Below are 22,399 nucleotides of genomic sequence, written 5' to 3' on the forward strand. Positions count from 1 at the left end.
CCATGGTCCTGGGCTCTAAATCCCACATCAGGCTCCTTGCTCAGCAGGGAGCCTATTTCTCCTTTATCTGCTGCTTCCCCTGCTTGTGCTATCTCTGTCTGTCTCCCTCTGACAAATAAATAAAATCTTAAGGAAAGAAAAAGAAACCTTGCTTTTTTATCCCTTCATTAATCTAACTTCTATAATAGTGTTGTGTTAATATATGTCTTCTGCATGTATTTAGAATCACATTAGACAGTGATATAATTTTTGCATAACTGTCAAACATAAAACTCAGAAGGAGAAGGGAAGTCTATTATATTTGCCCATATTTTGCTTATTCAGTCCTTCCTTTCCTTCCAGATACTCCAATGCTCCCCCCCCTTTTTTTTTTAAAGAATTTATTTATTTATTTGACAGAGAAAGAGAGAGGGATCACAAGTAGGCAGGCAGAGAGAGGGGGAAGCAGGCTCTCTGCTTAGCAGAGAGCCTGATGTGGGACTTGATTCCAGGACCCTGAGATCATGACCTGAGGTGAAGGCAGAGGCTTAACCTGCTGAGCCACACAGGTGCCCCCAAGGTTCCTTCTTTTATTGTTTCATTTTATCCTAGAGAACTTCTCTTAAGCAGCCTTTCAGAATAGGTCTGCTGATGACAAATTCTTAGTTCACTTCATCTTCAAGTGTCCTAGTTTCCTCTGTATTTCTGAAGGATAATTTCACTGGGTATTGGATTCTGAGATGATAGTTCTTTTCTTATAATACTTGAAAAATATACTAATTTCTTCTAGACAAATTCTGTGGCTTATGATAAATCCACTTTTGCTTGAATTGCTTCGTATATGTTAATTTCTCTGTTATTGCTTTCATTTGTTTTCTTTTCCCTTGGTTTCATAAATTGGTATGATGTATCTTGTTGATAATTTTGGATTTATTCTTTCTGGGGTTTGGTTAGCTTCTTCAGTCTTTAGATTTATTTATTTAGCCAATCTGGGAAGTTTTTAGCCATTATTTCTTCAACTATTTTTTTCAGCCCTACCTCATGTTTCTTTTCCTTCCAGAATTCTAATGGACAAGGTTGCTAAATCTTTTTTTTTTTTTTTAAGATTTTATTTATTTATTTGACAGAGAGAGATCACAAGTAGGCAGAGAGGCAGGCAGAGAGAGAGGGGGAAGCAGGCTCCCCACTGAGCAGAGAGCCCGATGCAGGGCTCTATCCCAGGACCCTGAGATCATGACGACCGAGCTGAAGGCAGAGGCCCAAGCTGAAGGCAGAGGCCCAACCCACTGAGCCACCCAGGCGCCCCTGGGTTGCTAAATCTTTTGTTATGGTTTCTCAGTTCCTGGAATCTCTTTTTTTCCCTCTAGTTTATGGTTTGTTTTTTTTTTTAAGTTCAGTGTTCAGATTAGGTAAATTCTTTTGTTTTAAATTCCAGTTAAACAGTTATTTCCTTGTGTCGTACATTCTGCTGTTGAATCTATCCTTTTTTTTTTTCTTTGTGTATTTTTTCTTTTTTAATTTAAACTCAGGTTAGTAAACATATAAGTATAGTATTGGTGTCAGGAGTAGAATTTAGTGATTCATCACTTACATATCACACTGGTGCTCACCCAGCAAGTGTCCTCTTTAATACCTATTAGCCATTTAGCCCATCCCCCCCAAGTCCCCTCACCAACAACCCAAAGGTTCTCTTAACAGTCTCTTATGGTTTGCCTGTTTCTGTTTTTATCTTATTTTTCCTTCCTTTCCCCTATGTTCATCAGTTTTGCTTCTTAAATTACACAAATGAATGAAATCATATGACATCTGTCTTTCTCTAACTTAGTTCACTTAGCGAAATACATTCTAGCTCCATCCATCTTGTTACAAGATTTCATTCTTTTTGATGGCTGAGTAATATTCCATTATATATATATGCATACCACATCTTCTTTATCCGTTCATCAATCATTCAACACTGGGGCTCTTTCCATAATTTGGCCATGGTCACTTAGGCTGCTCCATTTGAGCACTTCTGTATCCTTTGGATAAATACTTAGTGGTGCAATTGCTAGGTCATAGGGTAGTTATATTTTTAGCTTTTTGAGGATGTCCATACCGTTTTCCAGAGTGGCTGCACCAGCTTGCATTCCCACCAACAGTGTAAGAGGATTGACCTTTCTCTGCATCCTCACCAACATCTATTGTTTCCTGTGTTGTTTAGTTTAGCCTTTCTGATTGGTATAGGGTGGTATCTCATTGTGGTTTTGATTTGTGGTTCCTTGATGATGTTGACCATTTTTTCATGTATCTGTTGGCCATTTATATGTCTTCTTTGGAGAAACGTCTATTCATATCTTATGGCCATTTCTTAACTGGATTATTTATATTCTGGGTGCTGATTTTGATGAATTCTTTATAGATGCTGGCTACTATCCTTTTATCTAATATATCTTTTGCAAATATCCTCTCCCAGTCTATAGACTGCCTTTTAGTTTTGTTGGCTGTTTCCTTTGCCATGCAGAACTTTTTATTTTGATGAAATCCTAATAGTTCATTTTTGTTTTTGTTTCCCTTGTCTCCAATGATGTTAGTAATCTAGTTAGTGTCTAGTAGTAAGTTGTTGGGGCCAAGGTCAGAAAAGGTGCTGCTTATGTTCTCCTCTAGAATTTTGATGTTTTCCTGTCTCACATTTAGGTCTTTGATCCATTTTAAATTTATGTTTGTATATGGTATAAGAAAGTAGTCCAGTTTCATTTTTCTGAACGTGGTTGTCCAGTTTTCTCAACACCATTGGTTAAAGAGACTGTCTTTTTTCTACTGGATGTTCTTTCCTGCAACGATTAATTTACCGTATAGTTGTGGGTCCATTTCTGGGTTCTTTATTCTGTTTCATTAAATGATGTGCCTGTTTCTGTGCCAGTACCATACTGCCCTGATGCTTTGTAATACAGCCTGAATGAAGTCTGGGACTGTGATGCTTCCCACTGTGGTTTTTTTTTCACAATTGCTTTGGCTATTCGGGGTCTTTTCTGGTTTCCTACAAATTTTAGGATTGTTTTTTCTAGGTCTATGAAAAATGCTGCTGTTATTTGATAGGGATTGCATTGTGAATGTGTAGATTGCTTTGGGTAGTATAGACATTTTAACAATATTCTTGCAATCTATGAGTGTGGAATGTTTTTCCATTTCTTTCTGTTGTCTTCAATTTCTTTCACCAGTGTTCTATAGTTTTCAGAACACAGATCTTTTATGTCTCTGGTTAGGTTTATTCCTAGGTATCTTATGGTTTTGGGTGCAGTTGTAAATGGGATCAATTCCTTCATTTTTCTTTCTGCTGCTTCATTATTGGTGTATAGAAATGCAACACATTTTTGTACATTGATTTTATAATCTGCAGATTTGCTGAATTCATGTATTAGTTGTAGCAATTTTGGGGTGGAGTCTTTGGGTTTACTACATAAAGTTCGTGTCATTTGTGAAGAATGAAAGTTTGATTTCTTCCTTGCTGACTTGGATGCCTTTTATTTCTTTTTGTTGTCTGACTGCTGAGGCTAGGATTTCCAGTACTATGTTGTACAATAGTGGTGAGCATCTCTGTCATGTTCCTGACCTTAGGGAAAAGGATCTCAGTTTTTTATTTTGGTTAATGTATTTTTAGTTATAAAATTTTCATTTGGTTCTTTATATTTTCTTTGGTAAAACTTTCTATTTCTTTGAAGAAATTTTCTATTTTACATTTTTTTAAAAAATGCATACTAACTAATTTTATCATGGCTGCTTTAAAATGGTTGTCAGATAATTCTAATGTGTTTGTGCTGTTAGTATTGGCAATTACCGATTTTCATTCAGTTTGAGATCTTCTGGGTTCTTTGTGTGATTAGTGATTTTTTTTTTAAATTGAAAACTAGACATTTTGATATTATAAGGCTCTGGGTCTTTATTTTATCTGGCTTTCTATTGACACTGCTTTCACAGAGGAAATAGAAGATGGCTTCTCTTTATGCCTGGTTAAGTAGGAGTCCAGGTTCCTCACTAGGCTTCTGTTAATATCTGGGGATCTGGGGGTGTTCTGGTCCCCCAATAGGTCTCCACTGATACCTCTTTAACTGGGAGGAATGGGAGTACCTCATTACTACCCCTCACATTACCTTTATGGACACTTTGTTACTGCCTTGTTGAGGGTAGAAGTGTAGGTTGTCCTTGGAATATTGCTCATCTAGATAGTTGTTGGACCACAGATCTTTCTATGGTGTTTGGTTGTATTGTAGTTTTGTCTAAAAGTTTTTTACCTTGGGACACCTCAGTGGCTTAGTTGGTTAAGTATCTGACTCTTGATTTTGGCTCAGGTCACGATCTCAGCTTTGTGAAATTGAGCCCCACATTAGGCTCTGTGCTATGCTTGAAGCCTGATTAAGATTCTCTTTCTCCCTCTGCCCCTCCCCGCTCTAAAAATAAAATTAAAAAATAAAAGCTTTTTGTCTTGCAAGGCCGTTCTTTCCTAGCCTTTTGGCTTGAGAGCGCAGACTTATGTTAGGGCTTTTTTGTCTGTAGTTTCCAGGTTGCCAGCCTTTTCAGCTCCAAGTGTGAGAAATATGAGACATCAGGAAACTCCTAGAATTTCTAATATTTTCTCCTATTTTTATACCAGGGTTTATCTTTTCCTAACAAGATTAAAAATTAAAATTTTTTTTTCATTTGAGTATAGTTGACATACGGTGTTAAATTAGTTTTGGGTATACAACATACTGATTCAACTTTTCTATACTTATGCTTTGCTCAGGTACCAAATGTCACCATATAGAATATTATAGTATTATTGACTGTATTCCCTGTGCTGTGCTTTATTCCTGTGACTTATTCCTTCCATGACTGGAAGTTTGTATCTCCCTCTCACCTTCACCTATCTTGCCCTTCTTCTCACCCCTTTTCCCTCTGGCAGCCCGTCAGTTTGCTCTCTGTATTTAAAGGTTGATTCTGGTTTTTGTTTGTTTATTCATTTTTTTAAGATTCCATATATGAATGAAATCATATGGTATTTGCCTTTTTCAGTCTGACTTATTTCACTTAACATAATACCCTCCAGGTTCATCCATGTTGTCACAAATGGCAAAATCTCATCTGGTTTTTTTGGCTGCATAATATTCCTGTGTGTGTGTGTGTGTGTGTGTGTGTGTGTGTGTGTGTGTGAGAATCTATGTATCTATCTAGCTCTGTCTCACACCTTATCCAGTCAGCTGTTGATGGACACTTCCATATCTTGCCTATTGTAAATAATGGTGCATTAAACATCGGAGTGTATGCATCTTTTCAAATTAATGTTTCTGTTTTCTTTGAGTAAATAACTAATAGTGGGATTACTGGATTGTATGGTATTTCTTTTACAATTTTTTGAGAAGCCTCTGTACTGTTTCCACAATGGTTATACCGATTTACATTCCTAGCAATAGTGTCTGAGACTTCCTTTTTTGGATTTAAGGTTTATTGACCATATATTTAAATTAGATTACATTTCTTATGCCGCTTACCACCCAATCATTGTGCCTTTTGATACCCATAAAATCTCAATGTATCTCTTCTTTTATTTTCTTAATTAATATTTTTTTAGAGAGGAGTAGGGGAGGGGCATAGGATGAAAGAGAATCTCAAGCAGGCTCCACACTGGGTGTGGATCTCACAACCCTGAGATCATGACCTGGGCCAAGATCAAGAGTTGGACACTTGGGGCGCCTGGGTGGCTCAGTGGGTTAAGCCGCTGCCTTCGGCTCAGGTCATGATCTCAGGGTCCTGGGATCGAGTCCCGCATCGGGCTCTCTGCTCAGCGGGGAGCCTGCTTCCTCCTCTTTCTCTCTGCCTGCCTCTCTGCCTACTTGTGATTTCTCTCTGTCAAATAAATAAATAAAATCTTTAAAAAAAAAAAAAAAGAGTTGGACACTTAACTGACTGAAACACCCAGGCATCCCTCTCTCTCTAATTTTAATATGATGAAATTCTAAAACAAATAGTTGTTACCCATATTTAAGTTTCCTCTAATTCTGGCTCATGCACTCTCATCTGTAGCAGTGTAAAATGGTTTTCCTTTATTTAGTTCTTAAAATATATGTGAAATATCATGCAAGCCTATATAATTTTAGAAGTATTTATATGCCAGTATTCCTGTTTTGTCCATTGTCTTGTTTTAGTCTATTCACTGTTAGAATAATCCATGATTTTAAATTTTTTTTTAAATTTTATTTGAGAGAGAGAGAGCACAATCAGGATGGGGAAAAGGGAGAGGGAGAAGTAGACTCCCCACTGAGCAGGGAGCCCAAAATGGGGCTCGATCCCAGGACCCCAGAATTATGACATGAGCAGAAGGCAGACGCTTAACCAACTGAGCCATCCAGGTGCCCCAGAATTATCCATGATTCTAACCCAGTGTTTTCTTCTGCAGTTGTTGAAAGTTATTAAAATCACTGTGATGGTTATGATCATAGTAAGCTATAAAGCAGTGAGGCCATAGATAATCACTTTATATACTAACACTGTAAGTTAGGAATGAAGAACCTATAGTGTCTACTTTTCTGTTCCTTTAATTTCTCTGTGCCAGAAATATATCATGATCCTATGTTATTAAACATTTTCAACTTGAATCTTGTGTCAATTCTCCTATTTTTTTCTTAGAAAATTACATTTCCAATTTCTTAATTCTTGTAGACTGCTCATTTCTTTTAGAAAAAGTCATGAATAACTTTAAAAAAGTTGATTATAAAATTACTTCTTTTTAATCTTGTATATTTCTAACCCATTCTTTAATTAGAAAAAAAGTTGACTTATTTTTAGTTTCTATATTTGATTGTAGTATTTGAAATACATCATGGACATAAATATATATACTAAGATGGTACATATTTTTAACAGCATTCTACCATGACATCAACATTGAGGAGATTGGGTGAAGATATATTCAAAGGAGTAGTAACTAAGGGAATTCAAGATAATTCTTTAGAACATTCAGTGGAGAATAAACCAAAGACAGCTGCTTTCTTTAAGAGCTCCAATTTACCACTGAGATTTTTATCAACTTTAATTGTTCTTAGAACAGTCACCCAAGGTAAGCTTTCACTTGTGCTTATGCATAATTTTTCATAAAGAGAAGAGAATACTACATAATGAAGTAATTCTTGCGTAGTCAAATATGTTTTCCATTTTTATTTATTTTTTTTTCTTTGACCATCCTTTATTTATTTTATTTTATTTTTATTTATTTATTTATTTATTTTTGGCTGCTAAGCTTTATTTCAGAACGATTACAAGATGAAATGTCTATAGCTTCCCCCAAGCCATAGGCTTGGTTTTTCTTTGTGTTGACATTTCTTCTGTAAGTTGGAGAAAATAAAAATAGCACTTTAGAGAAGACCAAGAATAACAAAAATATTAATGACAAATAATTTCCTCTGAATTTCACTGGGATCTGAAAAAAAGCACTGATGAGCAGTATGGAGACCAGAGCTTTGGCATTTGACACACCTTTTTAAAAGTATGACTCAGTGTACTAACTGTGAGAAGCTTACTCAAAATTTATCCTTTAAAGATGAGTATATACTCATCTGTCAAGGTAGAATAATACTGTTAATATTTAGAATTGTTTTTTTTTTTTTAATTTTTAATTTTTTATAAACATATATTTTTATCCCCAGGGGTACAGGTCTGTGAATCACCAGGTTTACACACTTCACAGCACTCACCAAATCACATACCCTCCCCAATGTCCATAATCCCACCCCCTTCTCCCAAACCCCCTCCCCCCGGCAACCCTCAGTTTGTTTTGTGAGATTAAGAGTCACTTATGGTTTGTCTCCCTCCCAATCCCATCTTGTTTCATTTATTCTTCTTCTACCCACTTAAGCCTCCATGTTGTATCACCACTTCCTCATATCAGGGAGATCATATGATAGTTGTCTGTTTTCCATTTTTAGAATAAGATTTTATAATGGTGGCACATTACAATGAACTACTTTTATTTGCTGAATGTGAGAAAGAGGAGTATTCAGTCGTATTGTTGCCTCCTCCCAGGAGACTTTATTGATTCTCTTAGATCATATTTCCACAGTAACCTATGGTTTCTATTATCATTGCATATACCATATAGTATTGAAATTCCTAGTTCATTATTTTTACTGGACCAGGTGTTGGCACCCTGTAGCCCATTGACTAGATCTGGCCCACAACCTATTTTATAAATAAAGTTTTATTTAAACACATGAATGCTTATTTTTTACCTATTGTCTAGAAACTGTTTTTGCCTTACAACAGAGCTGAGTAGTTGGCAACAGAGACTATATGGCCCCCTAGAAGCCTATATTGTTATGTGGCCTTTTATGAAATCTTTTATCAGTCCCTACACTGGTTTGTAAGTTGACTAAAGAAAAATATTGCCTTGTTTACTATTGTATCCCCCTGCAACTAGCATAGTGCTTAATGTATAATAATAGTGAATAAGGAAATGAATGAATAAGAATAATGTTTCAGGGGCGCCTGGGTGGCTCAGTGGGTTAAGCCGCTGCCTTCAGCTCGGGACATGATCTCAGGGTCCTGGGATCGAGCCCCACATCGGGCTCTCTGCTCAGCAGGAAGCCTGCTTCCTCCCTCTCTCTCTCTGCCTGCTTCTCCGTCTACTTGTGATCTCTCTCTGTCAAATAAATAAAATCTTTAAAAAAAAAAAAAAAAAAAGAATAATGTTTCAATCAAAGTAGACCATTTTTAATACAGTTTTGGTATATAGCTATGAGTTCTGTTTTTGGATTACTAAATATAATTTTTGTTAAAGTCATACCAATATAGTGAAACATTAAATTTGCCATCTTTTTAGCTTTTCAGTTTGTTAAGTTATATAACTCAGTCTGTTTGGAATTTTTTTAGTGGGAAATGGCAAAAATTTAATTTTACTACTTTCTCTGCAGTGTGTACTGTTTAGTTACACCTGATTATGGAATTTTACAACATCAATAACAAAAAATGAAAAATGAAACTGTAACTTGTCTTAGTTTTTCCTTACGTTTATGGTTCTCATAGTTAAACAGATTGAGTGGTAACTGTTTGAAACATCATTTATGAGAAGGGTGTATTAGTCCAAAATAAAGTTGACCACATATCAGCATGCATCATAACATCATTTGATAAAATATAATTTGTGTTACTGATAAAACTAGTGCAATAGAGATATAAAATAAGAGAGGGAATTAGGTGCTCTCTGTCACCACTTTTGTGCAGTACAGTATTAGACATGCTGACCATCTTCAATAAGCCATTAATAAAAAGAAAGATGAGTATTGGAAATACAGGAAACTCTTCATTGGATACTCTGTATAAAGTGAGGACATTTGGGGCCCCTGGGTGGCTCAGTGGGCTGAGCCTCTGCCTTCGGCTCGGGTCATGATCTCGGGGTCCTGGGATCGAGCCCCACATTGGACTTTCTGCTCAGCGAGGAGCCTGCTTCCTCCTCTCTCTCTGCCTGCCTGTCTACTTGTGATCTCTGTCTGTCAAATAAATAAAATTAAAAAAAAAAAATAAAGTGAGGACATTTAATGAAACTAGCTCAGAAATTTATTGAATATAATGTGCTGTGTTCTGGATATTTGTGACCCCACAAGATTCATATGGTGAAATGCTAACCCCCAAAGATGATGATGTTAGTAATTGGGGCCTTTAGGAGGGCTTAGATCATGAGGGCAGAGCCCTCATGAATGGGATTAGTGCCCCTATAATAGAATCTCCACTGAGGTCTCTAGCCCTCATACTGTGTGAGGACACAGTGAGAATGAAGTTTCAGGTTGTGAACCAGGAAGTGGGTCTTCACCATGCTGGCGACCATACTTGGACTTCTCCACTTCCAGAACTGTGAGCAGTAAAATTCCTGTTGTGTATAAACTACACAATCTCTGGTATTTATTATAGCAGTCTGATAAAATTTGTGTTTCAGAAAACAAGCTTCAAAGGAAATTCACAAAGTCTGTTGACTTTCAATACTATCATTACCATCTAGACTACCTAACTCTGTATAGTATGCCTACTATGAATATCACTAACAAACAGCAATAACATATTTTTAAAAAAATCTTGTTAATATAAAAAAACAAAAAGTATAAAGTTTATATATAAATCTAATTTGGTGTTCGTAAACTTCATCTTTTGTGAAATATAATAGGTATAAATAAAGATATGGGTGGGGCACCTGGGTGGCTCAGTCACTAGAGCATCTGACTCTTGGTTTCCGCTCAGGTCATGATCCCAGGGTTGTGGGATTGAGCCCTGAATTGGATTTCAAGCTTAGCGGGGAGTCTGCTTGAGATCTCCCTCTCCCCCCCCACACTTGCATGCCTGCACACATTCTCTCTCTCTTTCTCTCTCTAAAAATAAGTAAAATCTTTATAAAAAATATATGGGTAAGTAGTAGATGAGTGGACAGGGTAATAAAGATTATTGCTAGGTGCCTAGGTGGCTTAGTTGATTTAGCGTCTGCCTTCAGCTCAGGTCATGATCCCAGGATCCTGGGATTGAGCCCCAGATTGGACTCCCTGCTCACTGGGGAGCCTGATTTCCCCTTCAGCCCTTCTCCCTGCTCATATTCTCTCTCTCTTGATCTCTGTCTCTCAAATGAATAAATAAAAAACCTTGAAAAAATTTTTTAAAAGATTATTGCTGACATTAAATGGCAGAAATAAAGGACTTTCTTTTAGGGTACGGAAGGGGTGGAAGGAAAGAGAGAGAATTTCAAGCAGGCTGCACACCTAGCACAGAGCCTGATTCAAGGCTTGATCTACAACCCTGAGATCATGACCTGCCCAAACCTGGGGCAGGAAACACATCCAGGTCCAGGAAATACAGAGGACCCCAAATAAGATGAAACCAAAGAGGTCCACACTGAGAAGCATAATAATTAAAATGTCAAAAATTAGAGGATCTGGGGTGCCTGGGTGGCTCAGTGGGTTAAAAAACCTCTGCCTTCAGCTCGGGTCATGATCCTAGGGTCCTGGGATCAAGCCCCACATCGGGCTCCCTGCTCCGAGGGGAGCCTGCTTTCTTCTCTCTGCCTGCCTCTCTGCCTGCTTGTGATCTCTGTCTGTCAAAAAAAAAAAATAGAGGATCTGTTAGGAAGATGGTAGAGGGAGTAAGCTTGCCTTGTTGCATGGATACAACTAGATATACTCAGAGTAGCATAAATAACCCATGAAATGATCTGAAGACTGGCAGAACAAATTCCACGAACTAATGCTAAATAAGAGGCCACATCAAAGAAGGTAGGAAGGGCAAAGACAGGGTCTGGGAGTGAAACAGACTGTGGCTGTCCATGGTAGGGAAAGATCCAGTGGTGCAGGGAAGAGTGAAATCAGACTTTCACACTGGGGAACCCACAAATGGGAAGGATGGATTCCTATAAGAATGGGAATTCAGGAGAGGAGCCAAACTTCATGAGTTCTTACAACCAGTGAGAATGTGTGGAATTTTCAAAATTGGGGTTCTGGGGGAGCCCCGACCATGTTTGAAAGTGGAATCCCTATCCTTAAAGTGACAGCAGGACATACAGCATACATGCAGATACAGCAAAGAGCCATCAGTTTGAAAAACTCTGGGGGTAGATGGGAGGGAGAGTGATTTGCTCATCTTAGAGTATGGCTTGGAGAGACAGGGATCAGGGGGAGAGCTTTCTAGGAGCAAAGGAGCTGGCAGGCACCATTTATTTCCCTCTCCTGCATAAACAACAGCCAACATAGCACCGACACTCATTACTCAACTTGCTTACAGTGAAGCCCCACACCCTATGTTTTGGCAGATCTACCATTCCCAGTCACACTTGCCTTAGTTCTGACATTGCATGCCCTTTCCTCAAAAGACTAGGGCAAACCCTGCCAACACATCTCCCAACCTGCACATTTGCAGGACCTCAGTTCCAGTGGTGGCAGGGGCAAGTCTCATTTCTTGGGCAGACCCCTGCATACCTTGTTAAAACACTCCCCACCCCTGCTGGGACCAAACACTAGCCACAATTGACAGAGAACCTTTGCAGACAGCTGGACTGAATTGGGAGCAGAGAAGAGGTTAACAACAACAGAGCACATGGCAGTACACATCGAAGACCCGCCCTAGTGCCAGGCCCTGGGGAGCAGGGGACATGGCCCTGCAGGGCATTGTAGGACCTCTTCTGTATAAGGCCATTATCATTAAGAGCAAGAGAAGTAGCTGACTGTCCTAACACAAAGAAATAGATGCAGAGAGTCAGACAAAATGCACAGACAGAGAATATATCTCAAATGAAAGAAGAGGACTAAGCCAAGTGAAATGGAAATAAGTAATATGCCTGACAGAGTATTTAAAGTAATGTTCATAAAGATACTCACTGAACTTGAGAAGAGAGTGGAGGTAAAAACAAACAAAAAGATGTAAGAGGGGAGGACATCATTGAGACTCTTAACAGAGATAAAAATGAACCAGTCAGAGGTCAAAAACACCATTTAGAATCAGCGGAAGGTAAAGTTAAGAAAACAGTCCCATTTGTAATTGCACCAAAAACAATGAAATAACTAGGAATAAAGTTAAAGTGAAAGACCTGTACTCTGAAAAGATTGCAAACTCAACCACAAGTTTGTTATCAAAACGGAGTGGTATTGGCACAAAAATTGACACACAGATCAACAGAATAGAATACCGATCCCAGAAATAAACCCACCTTTACTTAATCTGTGACAAAGGAGGCAAGAATATACAATGGTGGAAAAGAGTCTCTTCAATGAATGGTACTGGGAAAACTGAATCACTTTACTATACCATATAAAAAAATAAATTTAGAATGTATTAAAGACCTAAATGTAAGACCTGAAGTCATAAAACTAAAAGAAAGCATAAAACTAAAAGAAAGAAAAAACTCCTGGACATTGGTGTGAGCAAAATGTTTTGGCGTCTGCCTCCTCAGGCTAGGGCAGCAAAAGCAAAAATGAACAATTGAGACTACATCAAACTAAAATGCCTTTGCATGGTGAAGGAAAACATCCACAGAATGAAAAGACAACATTCAGAATTGGAGAAGATATCTGCAAATGATATATCTGATATGGGATTAATTTCCAAAATATGTATAGGACTTAATACAACTCAACACCAAAAAGAAAATCGGATTAGAAAGTGGGCAGAGAATATGAACAGACATTTCTCCGAAGAAGACATATAGGTGGTCAACATAACTAATCATCAGGGAAATGCAAATCAAAACCACAGTGAGATAATACCTCATATCAGGTTATCAAAAAAACAAAAAATTCCACTACTAGATATTTACCTGAAAAAACAATAGTAGTTTGAAAATGTATATGCACCCCTGTTGTTTACTCACTGTAGCATTATTTACAATAACCAAGATAAGGAATGAAGTGTCCATTGTTATGTGAATAGATAAGGAGGATGTGATGCACACACACACACACACACACACACACACGAAGGAAGGAAGGAATATCACTCAGCCATTAAAAAAAAAAGCAATGACATCTAGGACACCTGGGTCACTCAGTTAAGTATCAGACTCTTGATCTCAGGGTTATGAGTCAAAACACACACTAGGCCTGGATATGAAGCCTATTTGAATGAATGAATGAATGAATGAAGTCAGATGTAAAGTATAGCATAGGGAGTATAGTCTGTAATATTGTAGTAACTATGTATCTAAATGTATTAGATGGTATCTAAATGTATTGTCAAGCATTTTGTAGTGTATTTACATGTCAAATAACTATTTTGTACACCTAAAACTATTGGAACATAATATGTCAACTATATTTTAGTTTAAAAAAAAATAAAATTTTAAAGTTAAAACAATCATGATATATAATAATAATAATGGGTAATTTTAAAACACCAAAATAGGGCAATAGGAATAGTAGGTTTAGAAATGACAGTTTGCACTTTATATATGCATATTGAATTAGTAAATTTGGTTCCTTCCTTATGCAAGTCTTTTGTTTTTTTTTAAGATTTTAATTTATTTACTTGACAGAGATCACAAGTAGGCAGAGAGGCAGGCAGAGAGAGGGAGGAACCAGGCTCCCTGCTGAGCAGAGAGCCGATGTGGGGCTCAATCCCAGGACCGTGAGATCATGACCTGAGCCAAAGGCAGAGGCTTAACCCACTGAGCCACCCACGTACCCCTGCAAGTCACTTTTTTAAGAGAGTGGAAAGAATTATAAGATAGTACCTGCTTTCAAAGTCCTTAGAGTCTGGTGGGTAAGTAGATTGTAAATATTTCTTTCTGCTTCATCGTATAATTATCCACACAGAAGTTTAAATAATGTGTTTCTGGTTAGAGAGATAATAAGGGGCACCTGAGTGGCTTAGTTAAGTGTCTGCCTTCAACTCAGGTCATGATGCCAGGGTCCTGGAATTGAGACCCGTGTCAGGCTCCCTGCTCAGTGGAGAGCCTAATTCTCTCTCTCCCTCTGCCTGCCACTCTGCCTACTTGTGCTCTCTCTCTGTCAAATAAAGAAATTAAAAAAAAAAAAAAAAGAGGTGCTAAATTAGTTCTGATCATATGATTTAGGGGATCAGGAGAGGATTTAGTATTAAGGAGTTAGCATTTGAGCTGGACTGTCAGGAATGTGTAGGATTTCATAGGCAGAAAATAAAGTCATTCCTGAGGAAACAGTATGAACTAATGTTTGGAATTGTGGAAGAGCATGGCATGCAAGAAGACCAGTGAGTTATTCAACAGGAAAACATGTGGTGGGATCACAGCTGCTCCTCAAATGGTGTTAATCAACTTCTCAAAGCGCAGCATTACTTTTGATTTATCTTCATTTAAAAACATACAAATTATATCATAACATTTTTTTTCTAAAGATTATTTTATTTGAGGGAGAGCGCACGTGCGCAGGCTGGGGAGGCGGGTAGAGGAAGACTACCTGCTGAGATTGGGGCCTGAGCAGGGCTCCATCTCACCACCCTGAGATAATGACCTGAGCTGAAATCAAGAGTTGGGTGCTTAACTGACTGAGCCACCTCGGTGCCTCATCATACCATGTTTTTCTTCAGCTTAACTGTTTTCAGTTGATAGTGTGTTTGCAGTTCATTTTATACTGAAAATATGTAGTGAATTTTTTAAGCTTTCGGTGATAATTGGTAATAAAATTTCTAACCAGAATTCACATTATGTTATCTCTTGCCTATCCTAGTCACTTCATAACCATCTTGTTTGATTTTTGTTCTGAAGTTTGTCCAATTTCAAAGCAAATAACTTCTGAAGTAAATAACTTCTGAGAAGTGTGTATATTTTTGAATATAGTCATAACTTTTGTATGTAAAATGGAAGTTGAAAAATTAGACTGGGTAGCTCAGTGGGTTAAAGCTTCTGCCTTCGGCTCAGGTCAGGATCCCAGGGTGCTGGGATCGAGCTCCGCATTGGGCTCTCTGCTTGGCGGGGACCCTGCTTCCTCCTCTCTCTCTGCCTACTTGTTATCTCTCTCTGTCAAATAAATAAATAAAAATCTTTTAAAAAAAGAAAAATTAGACTAAATTCCCCATTAATTTAAGAAACTCTAAAAAACCTGTAAGTTTATTATTTTTCATCTAAATACATGACCACACAATTGATACTCTTCCTGTAGTTTGAAAAATTATTTGTTTGGGTGTTTTTTCTGATTGTAAAATGGTTTTAGAAGTTTTTAAAAGAAATAAATGAGAAACTACTCAGAATTCATTTAGAAATATACCTTAAAACTATTTTTAAAAACCTTATAGGGGATTCCAGAGGTATTTGTATATAAATTGGATTGAAAAGAATCTCTTAGGTTTAGGGGTCCCTGGGTGGTTCATTTGGTTGAGTGTCTGTCTGACTCCTGGTTTTGGCTCAGGTCATAATCTCAGGATCATGGGATGGCGCCTGTCAGGTGTCAGGTCTCAGCGGGTAGTCTGAGATTCTCCCTCTCTACCCCTCGCCCTGCTTTCTCACTCTCTCTCTCTAAAAATAAGTAAATAAATAAGTCTTAGAAAAGAAAAGACTCTGTTAGGTCTAATTTGGCCTCAGACAAACTTTGAGAGCTGGAGTCAAAATTTAAAAATTAGTTAAATCATTACCAAGCAGGCAGAATGAGTATGATTCACTGAAAATAAGTCAGGTATGTTCTTAAAAATCTAAACAATGCAGAGGTGAACCATGAGAGGCTATGGACTCCGAAAAACAATCTGAGGGGTTTGAAGTGGTGGGGGGGTGGGAGGTTGGGGTACCGGATAGTGGGTATTATGGAGGGCATGGATTGCATGGAGCACTGGGTGTGGTGAAAAAAATGAATACTGTTTTTCTGAAAATAAATAATTTATTAAAAAAAAACAAAACTAAAATGTCTTTAAAATAAGCTACATATTGTCTTAAGTTATATAAAAATTACCACCCATGATTCTCTCCTAATTTTGGTTAACAAAGCACATAAAACAGTAATATGGTTCTCTAAAGTTGTAAAACAATCTCTAGTTTTCCATTTATGACTAACACATCTGTGATTAGTTTTCATTCAGTTCACTGTTGTGGTCTTTAGTTAAAAATGTTTGAGAAATTTGGGAATAACTAAAGTTTAATAGCGCCATACTATAATTGCATTACTAGTGGGCTTTATGAAACTATAGAATTAGAATACACTATATGCAACATTTCCCAAACTTAAACTTCCAGATCTTTTTAGCACTAATTTTCTGAGGGGAACAATTTGGGAAATGCTATCTTACGGTTTATGGAGCGCCATTGTAATACCTTATGAAGGTTCCTATTACCCTGAGGAACACTTTCAGGGAGAGAAGATTAATGTTAGAAAAGGTGAGTGACTGAAAGGTGAAATTCACATTGGTATTCAGTTCTAGAGCTGATGAACTGATTCCTTCCGGACCTTGTGATTTCTGCCTTCACTGTAAGGTGCTCTAGAGGTTCAGTAGTTTGAAAGACAGCTTGTGGATCTCAGTTTATATAATCTTGGGGTAGAGCAAAGTAAGCCAAGTAAAAGAACCAGAAAAGGAAAAAGACATCTATTAACTACAGTTAGGAAAAATGATTATAAGTATAGAGAAAAATAAAAGATACACTGTCTTATGTGCTGCAGCAAATTTGGGAGAACTAAAAATTTACACAAAAATCTTAAATCAGAGTAATAGACTTAACTCCGGTAACAAGATACTTCCTATTTATAAAAGAAAGTCATCCATTATAAGATTGATTAAATTTAGTCTAAAAAGTAAAGAGAGAATAGTTAAATGTGTTTGGTAATATACATAATATTAAATACTTAATAACCCAAATATATATAAGATAATACTTGGTTTCCTTTGAATAGATAGTGTAAATATGTTGTTCAAAAAGATAATATTTGGTGTGAATTTGACACTATAATGCTAAGCCCTTTATAGATTGCCTTCTGAATATTATTATTCCCATATTAGTGGTTATTAGTTTATAGAGGTTAGATATTTATGTCAAGGCCACACAACCAGTATTTGATAGAGTCTGGTTCAGCTCACCTCTATCCATTTCTAGATCCCACCGTCCTGACCTTATTTTGTGACTTCCTTAGCACGTGTACTCCTGAGATAAAGAAAGAAATAGTAATAAACACTTACATAGCACTTCCTATGTTATGGGTTAAGCACTTTATATGTACTAACTCATTTAATCATAGCAAGGTTATGAGATGTCAGTAATATTGACATCTTAATTTTATAAATGAGGAAATTGAGGCATGGAGAGGTTAAGTCTGCACTTAGTCACTGTGCTACACTGATTCTCTGAAGTAAAATTTAACTGTAAGATACAATTTTTTTTCATTATACTCACAAAAATAAATGACTGAATATAACGCTAAAAGTCTTTATTGATAAAATGTATATATTTTCAAATTATAATATTTCAATATGCAGTATTTCAAATTATAATAGTTCACTTATAAGATTAATATATTTACCAAATTTACCAAAACTGTCTTGAGAAATGTGGGTTATTTTAAGCTTTAACTTTAATTCTGTTAGTTAACATACAGTGTTATATTACTTTCAGATGTATAATAGAGTGATTCAGCACTTCCATACATCACCCAGTCCGCATCACAACAAGTGCCCTCCTTAATCCCCATCACTTATTTTACTCTATCCCCAGCCACCTCCGCTCTGGTAACCATCACTTTGTTCTCTGTAGTTAAGAGTTGAAACAGGTACAATTTTTGATTGTATTGTAGCTTACCATTTTTGACCTGCATTCTGCTTATGGGAGCCACCAAAATGTGTCATAATCTTTAATAAGATTTATTGTGCTGTCTAATAATGATAAAGGGATAAAGGGTAAATAATTGACAGAGCGGAAATTGGAATAGTGAAGGAAATAAGTTCTTGCAGTGTTGTTAGCATTTTTCTAATCATTGATTGTTTTTTTCAAATTTATTCCCCACGGTAACCTTATAAGGTAGATGGTATTGTCATTTTTACAAAAGAGCAAACTGAGGGTCAAGCATTTGTAAGGGACTCAGATCTTTTCTTGACCCTAAATAACCAACCCTTTAACAGTATCATCATGAGGACAGTGGAATGTTATATGTCATCAACAATTTTAAGTATGTAGATGTGTAGATCTATGTAGTAGGTACTAATATGTACATACTAGTTTGATTTATATAAAGAAATGAGAACTGAAAGATAAGAATCTTACCTGATAGTATTGTTTTAGGGACAAATTTCTTGTCTAATTAAATGTACTCTCTCTCCTTTTTAGTTGTATGCATCAGAGCTAGTTCTGGTGTCCTGCCCATCTCAACTCTTGGCCCCCAACTTATGCAGATATATATTGCAGATACATGTTTTTGTAAATTATGTACTTATTTATACTTCAGGCCTAAAGAATTGTAGAGATTATTGCCATTCTCAGATAACAGGAACAATATATGATTAAGAACTTCAGTTTACAGTCAGATAACTAAGGATGAGTCTCATCCCCATCACTAGCCATGTGACATTGGGCAGGTCCCTTCTTTTTTGTGTTTCACCACAATTTTTATTTTTATTTTTAAGGTTAAAACCAATTTTTAAGGTTAAATGAGAATTAATGTGAAGGTTTAGCAAAGAGTGTAGCATATAGTAAGTGCTACCTGCTAGTATTATTATAAACATTATTATTTAGTATTATCTAACTTCTGAGTTGGTTTTACTTGAGATCAAAATTGAGGTCTGTTAGACTGCATTAGATTTGTATTGCTTCATAATACACCATCAAACACTTGTTGCTTAAACCAACAACCAGTTTTGGTATAATTGATAACAAATTTCTTAAAATACTCTCTTAGAAGTTAAATTGTTATTGATTTTAGAAAATCTTCACTATTAGGGAAATTAAAATAATGATAGAATTTTTTTACTTCTCCCTAAAAGGCAAGGCAACATAACAATAAAATCACCAAATACTATCCCCCCAAATTAATTAGGCACAATTTTTTAATTTCACAGATTTGCTGTATCATGTACCACTTAGCCTATTTAATCTCAGATGAAGTATTAATGAGAAGTGAAGTAATCTGTGCCAAAAACAGTAGGTGGCACTGTGATAAAAACTTTTGTTTCTGTGAAGACTTGAGTTCAGGGTTCATCTATACTCTTCTACTGTTTGCTAAATAAATATAGGTTTCTAAATAAGACATACTTGAACAGAATCTAGCAACTTTGCTTAACCTGAATACACATTTATTTGCAGTGTTTTGTTTTATTTAATTACCAAAATTAAATACAATAATGGCAGTGTTCTTTGAACTAAATTCTACCAAAAGTAAGAGTAGTGAAGGAATAGATTTAGATTTCAAATAGATTTATTGGAAGGAATAGAAATAACTGATTGAGGTACAGATTTTAATTTCTCAAAATTCTTTCATATGTATTTTAATATATATTTATGTATTTCAGTTCTCTCCTAGGTATTATACACAGATTATCCTCAGCTTTTCATTCTTTTTTTTTTTTAAAGATTTTATTTATTTATTTGACGCAGACAGAGAGAGAGAGAGATCACAAGTAGGCAGAGAAGCAGGCTTCCCGCTGAGCAGAGATCCTGATGTGGGGCTGGATCCCAGGACCCTGAGATCATTACCTTAACCCACTGAGCCACCCAAGTACCCCCAGCTTCTCATTCTTAGTAATTAAGCTTTTAAATCACTTCTTTAGTTTATGTAAACTAAAAGAGCAAAGATGAAATGCAACACATCAGCCAGAAGATAGTAAATTTTAATGGGGGGTAGTTCTGTCATATTTTCAATGTATTTTAAAGTATCCTCGAGCCTTATTTAACCAGAAATCATCAGTAGAAAAATTAACTCACTAGTGTTTAAACAGCACAAACAGTTTTTTTTTTTTTTTTTTAAAATTCCTTTCAATAGTATATTGAAAGAGTTTAGGAAACTGGAATATTCTTGTACAATTAAAAGCACAATGTAAAATTGTTTTAAGAGTACTGATTTGGGTTGTTTGGTGTATTGAAGTGTAACGATATAAGTATCTTAATATCTTGTTTGCATTGATTGTCGTTAAATTGGTGCTACTCAGTCCTGGCTCTACAGGCTTCCCAATCATCTGTGGAATGTCTTTAAGAAAGTTCCAGGCAAAGATGCGGAGAAAAGGGAGCCTTCATGCACTATTGGTGGGAATGTAAATTGGTATAGCCACTATGCAAAACAGGATGGAGGTTCCTCCAAAAATTAAAAATAGAACTACCATATGGCAAAAAAAGAAAGAAAGGTCCAGGGTTTCTTTTAAAAAAATACACACACACACACACACACACACCACATTTTATTCATCCATTCATCCATCAATATATACTTAACAGATGTATGTTAAGACATACATGGAAATGAAAATGGAACCACTATAGAAAACAGTATGAAGTTCAACAAAATTTAAAAATAAAACTATTAGATGATCCAGCAATTCCACTTCAGGGTATTATCCAAAAGAACCTAAAATAATAACTCAAAAAGTTCAGGGATTCTGATCTAGTGGGTGCCATCATAACATTGGCCTTGGCAAAACCATGCTGTGCTAATGGCAGATAAACAACACACCAGAGCACAACATCTAGTCCTCTCGAGTTGTTTTTGAATGCTGTTTGATCTTTATTAAGAGACAGAAATCCTCAATTAAAAGTTCGTGTAAAGTTACATTTTGAAATAAGTAAACACTGAGCAGCAACAAAAAAATATCTCAAATGCTGGGTAAAAATAAAAACACTTTTGAAAGCATCTGGTGGTTATCACATATGAAAAAATAAGCATCACTGTGGCCTTTACTATTAAAATCAACTGTTTTCTTGTAATAAAAACAATTTATTGTTATTTTGATGTTAAAATATGAATGAAATTTATACCCCTCATAGTATAATTTCTTGTTTCAAGCATTTGGGTGCTTTTTTTTTTTTTTTTAGATTTTATTTATTCTATTTATTTATTTATAGATTTTATTTATTTATTTGAGAGGGAGCACAAGCAGGGGGAGTGGGAGAGGGAGAAGCAGGCTTCCCATTGAGCAGGGAACCCCACATGGGGTTTCATGACTTGAGCCAAAGGCAGACGCTTAACAACTGAGCCACTCAGGCACCCCTCAAGCATTTGAGTTCTAACAGATTGTAAATGATCTCTGGTCATTTAATTTTTGTTTCCCTTTTAAATTTAAGTGATGGTATTTTCTTTCTTTCTTTCTATTGTTTCTGATTACCAGCTACAGTAATGATAATGATAATGACAGTTGATTTTATATACTGTTTTTTAGCTGACTACCTGGCTCAGGCATTTGATTCTCTCTGTTTGGACTTGAAGACAGATGAAGGAAAAGTCTTGTTTTTGGAATATCAAGCTGTTCCAGTAATACTAAATCATCTACGAATATCCAGCAAAGGACTACTTTCTAACGTCATTGATAGTTTGCTTCAGATGACAGTGGAATCTAGTAAGTTTTAAAGTTTTTAGATAAAGAAATGACAGTCAATGATTTTGTGTTCTGAATGTATAACTATGTATCAGATATATTGTATTTTATAATAGAAATGGTTAAGGAGTATTTTTGACAGTTGTGTAATTGTTATTAATAACATCTCTTAAAGTTATATGTCTAAATTTCCATTAACATTGCACAATTTCCAGTACTCACCTCATCTCATCTCAGTTATGTGCATATACTCTACATTGTTATTCATGTTTTCAAGCTTCCTTGTCTGTTCTTCCCTGTCTCATCATTCTGACAGATCTAATCCTGTATTCCCTGCTTACTTAGAAGGAGATGTTCAAGTGTGTCCCCATCTAACGGGAGAATATGACAAAGCCATATTCCTGTTTCTTCTTCAACCTTACTGTTTTGTTGGAGGGTTGTGGGGGGGGTGGGAGGAGCACTCAGGTGTATATGTGGCTCCTTT

The 22,399-nt window shown here is 36.3% G+C and overlaps 1 protein-coding gene across 7 annotated transcripts in view; it reads left to right on the top strand.

Moving 5' to 3' along the window:
• CCDC138 (coiled-coil domain containing 138) overlaps positions 1–22,399 on the top strand; it is a 133,578-nt gene that overhangs the window by 68,134 nt on the left and 43,045 nt on the right. For all 7 annotated transcript variants that reach the window (XM_059406390.1, XM_059406391.1, XM_059406392.1 and 4 more), the window contains exons 12-13: positions 6,859–7,051; positions 21,760–21,936. In XM_059406390.1, the coding sequence (XP_059262373.1) occupies positions 6,859–7,051; positions 21,760–21,936 (370 nt within the window). The remainder of the gene's footprint in view (positions 1–6,858; positions 7,052–21,759; positions 21,937–22,399) is intronic.

The sequence above is a fragment of the Mustela nigripes genome, chromosome 7 (genome assembly GCF_022355385.1).
Source record: "Mustela nigripes isolate SB6536 chromosome 7, MUSNIG.SB6536, whole genome shotgun sequence".
NCBI lineage: Eukaryota > Metazoa > Chordata > Mammalia > Carnivora > Mustelidae > Mustela > Mustela nigripes.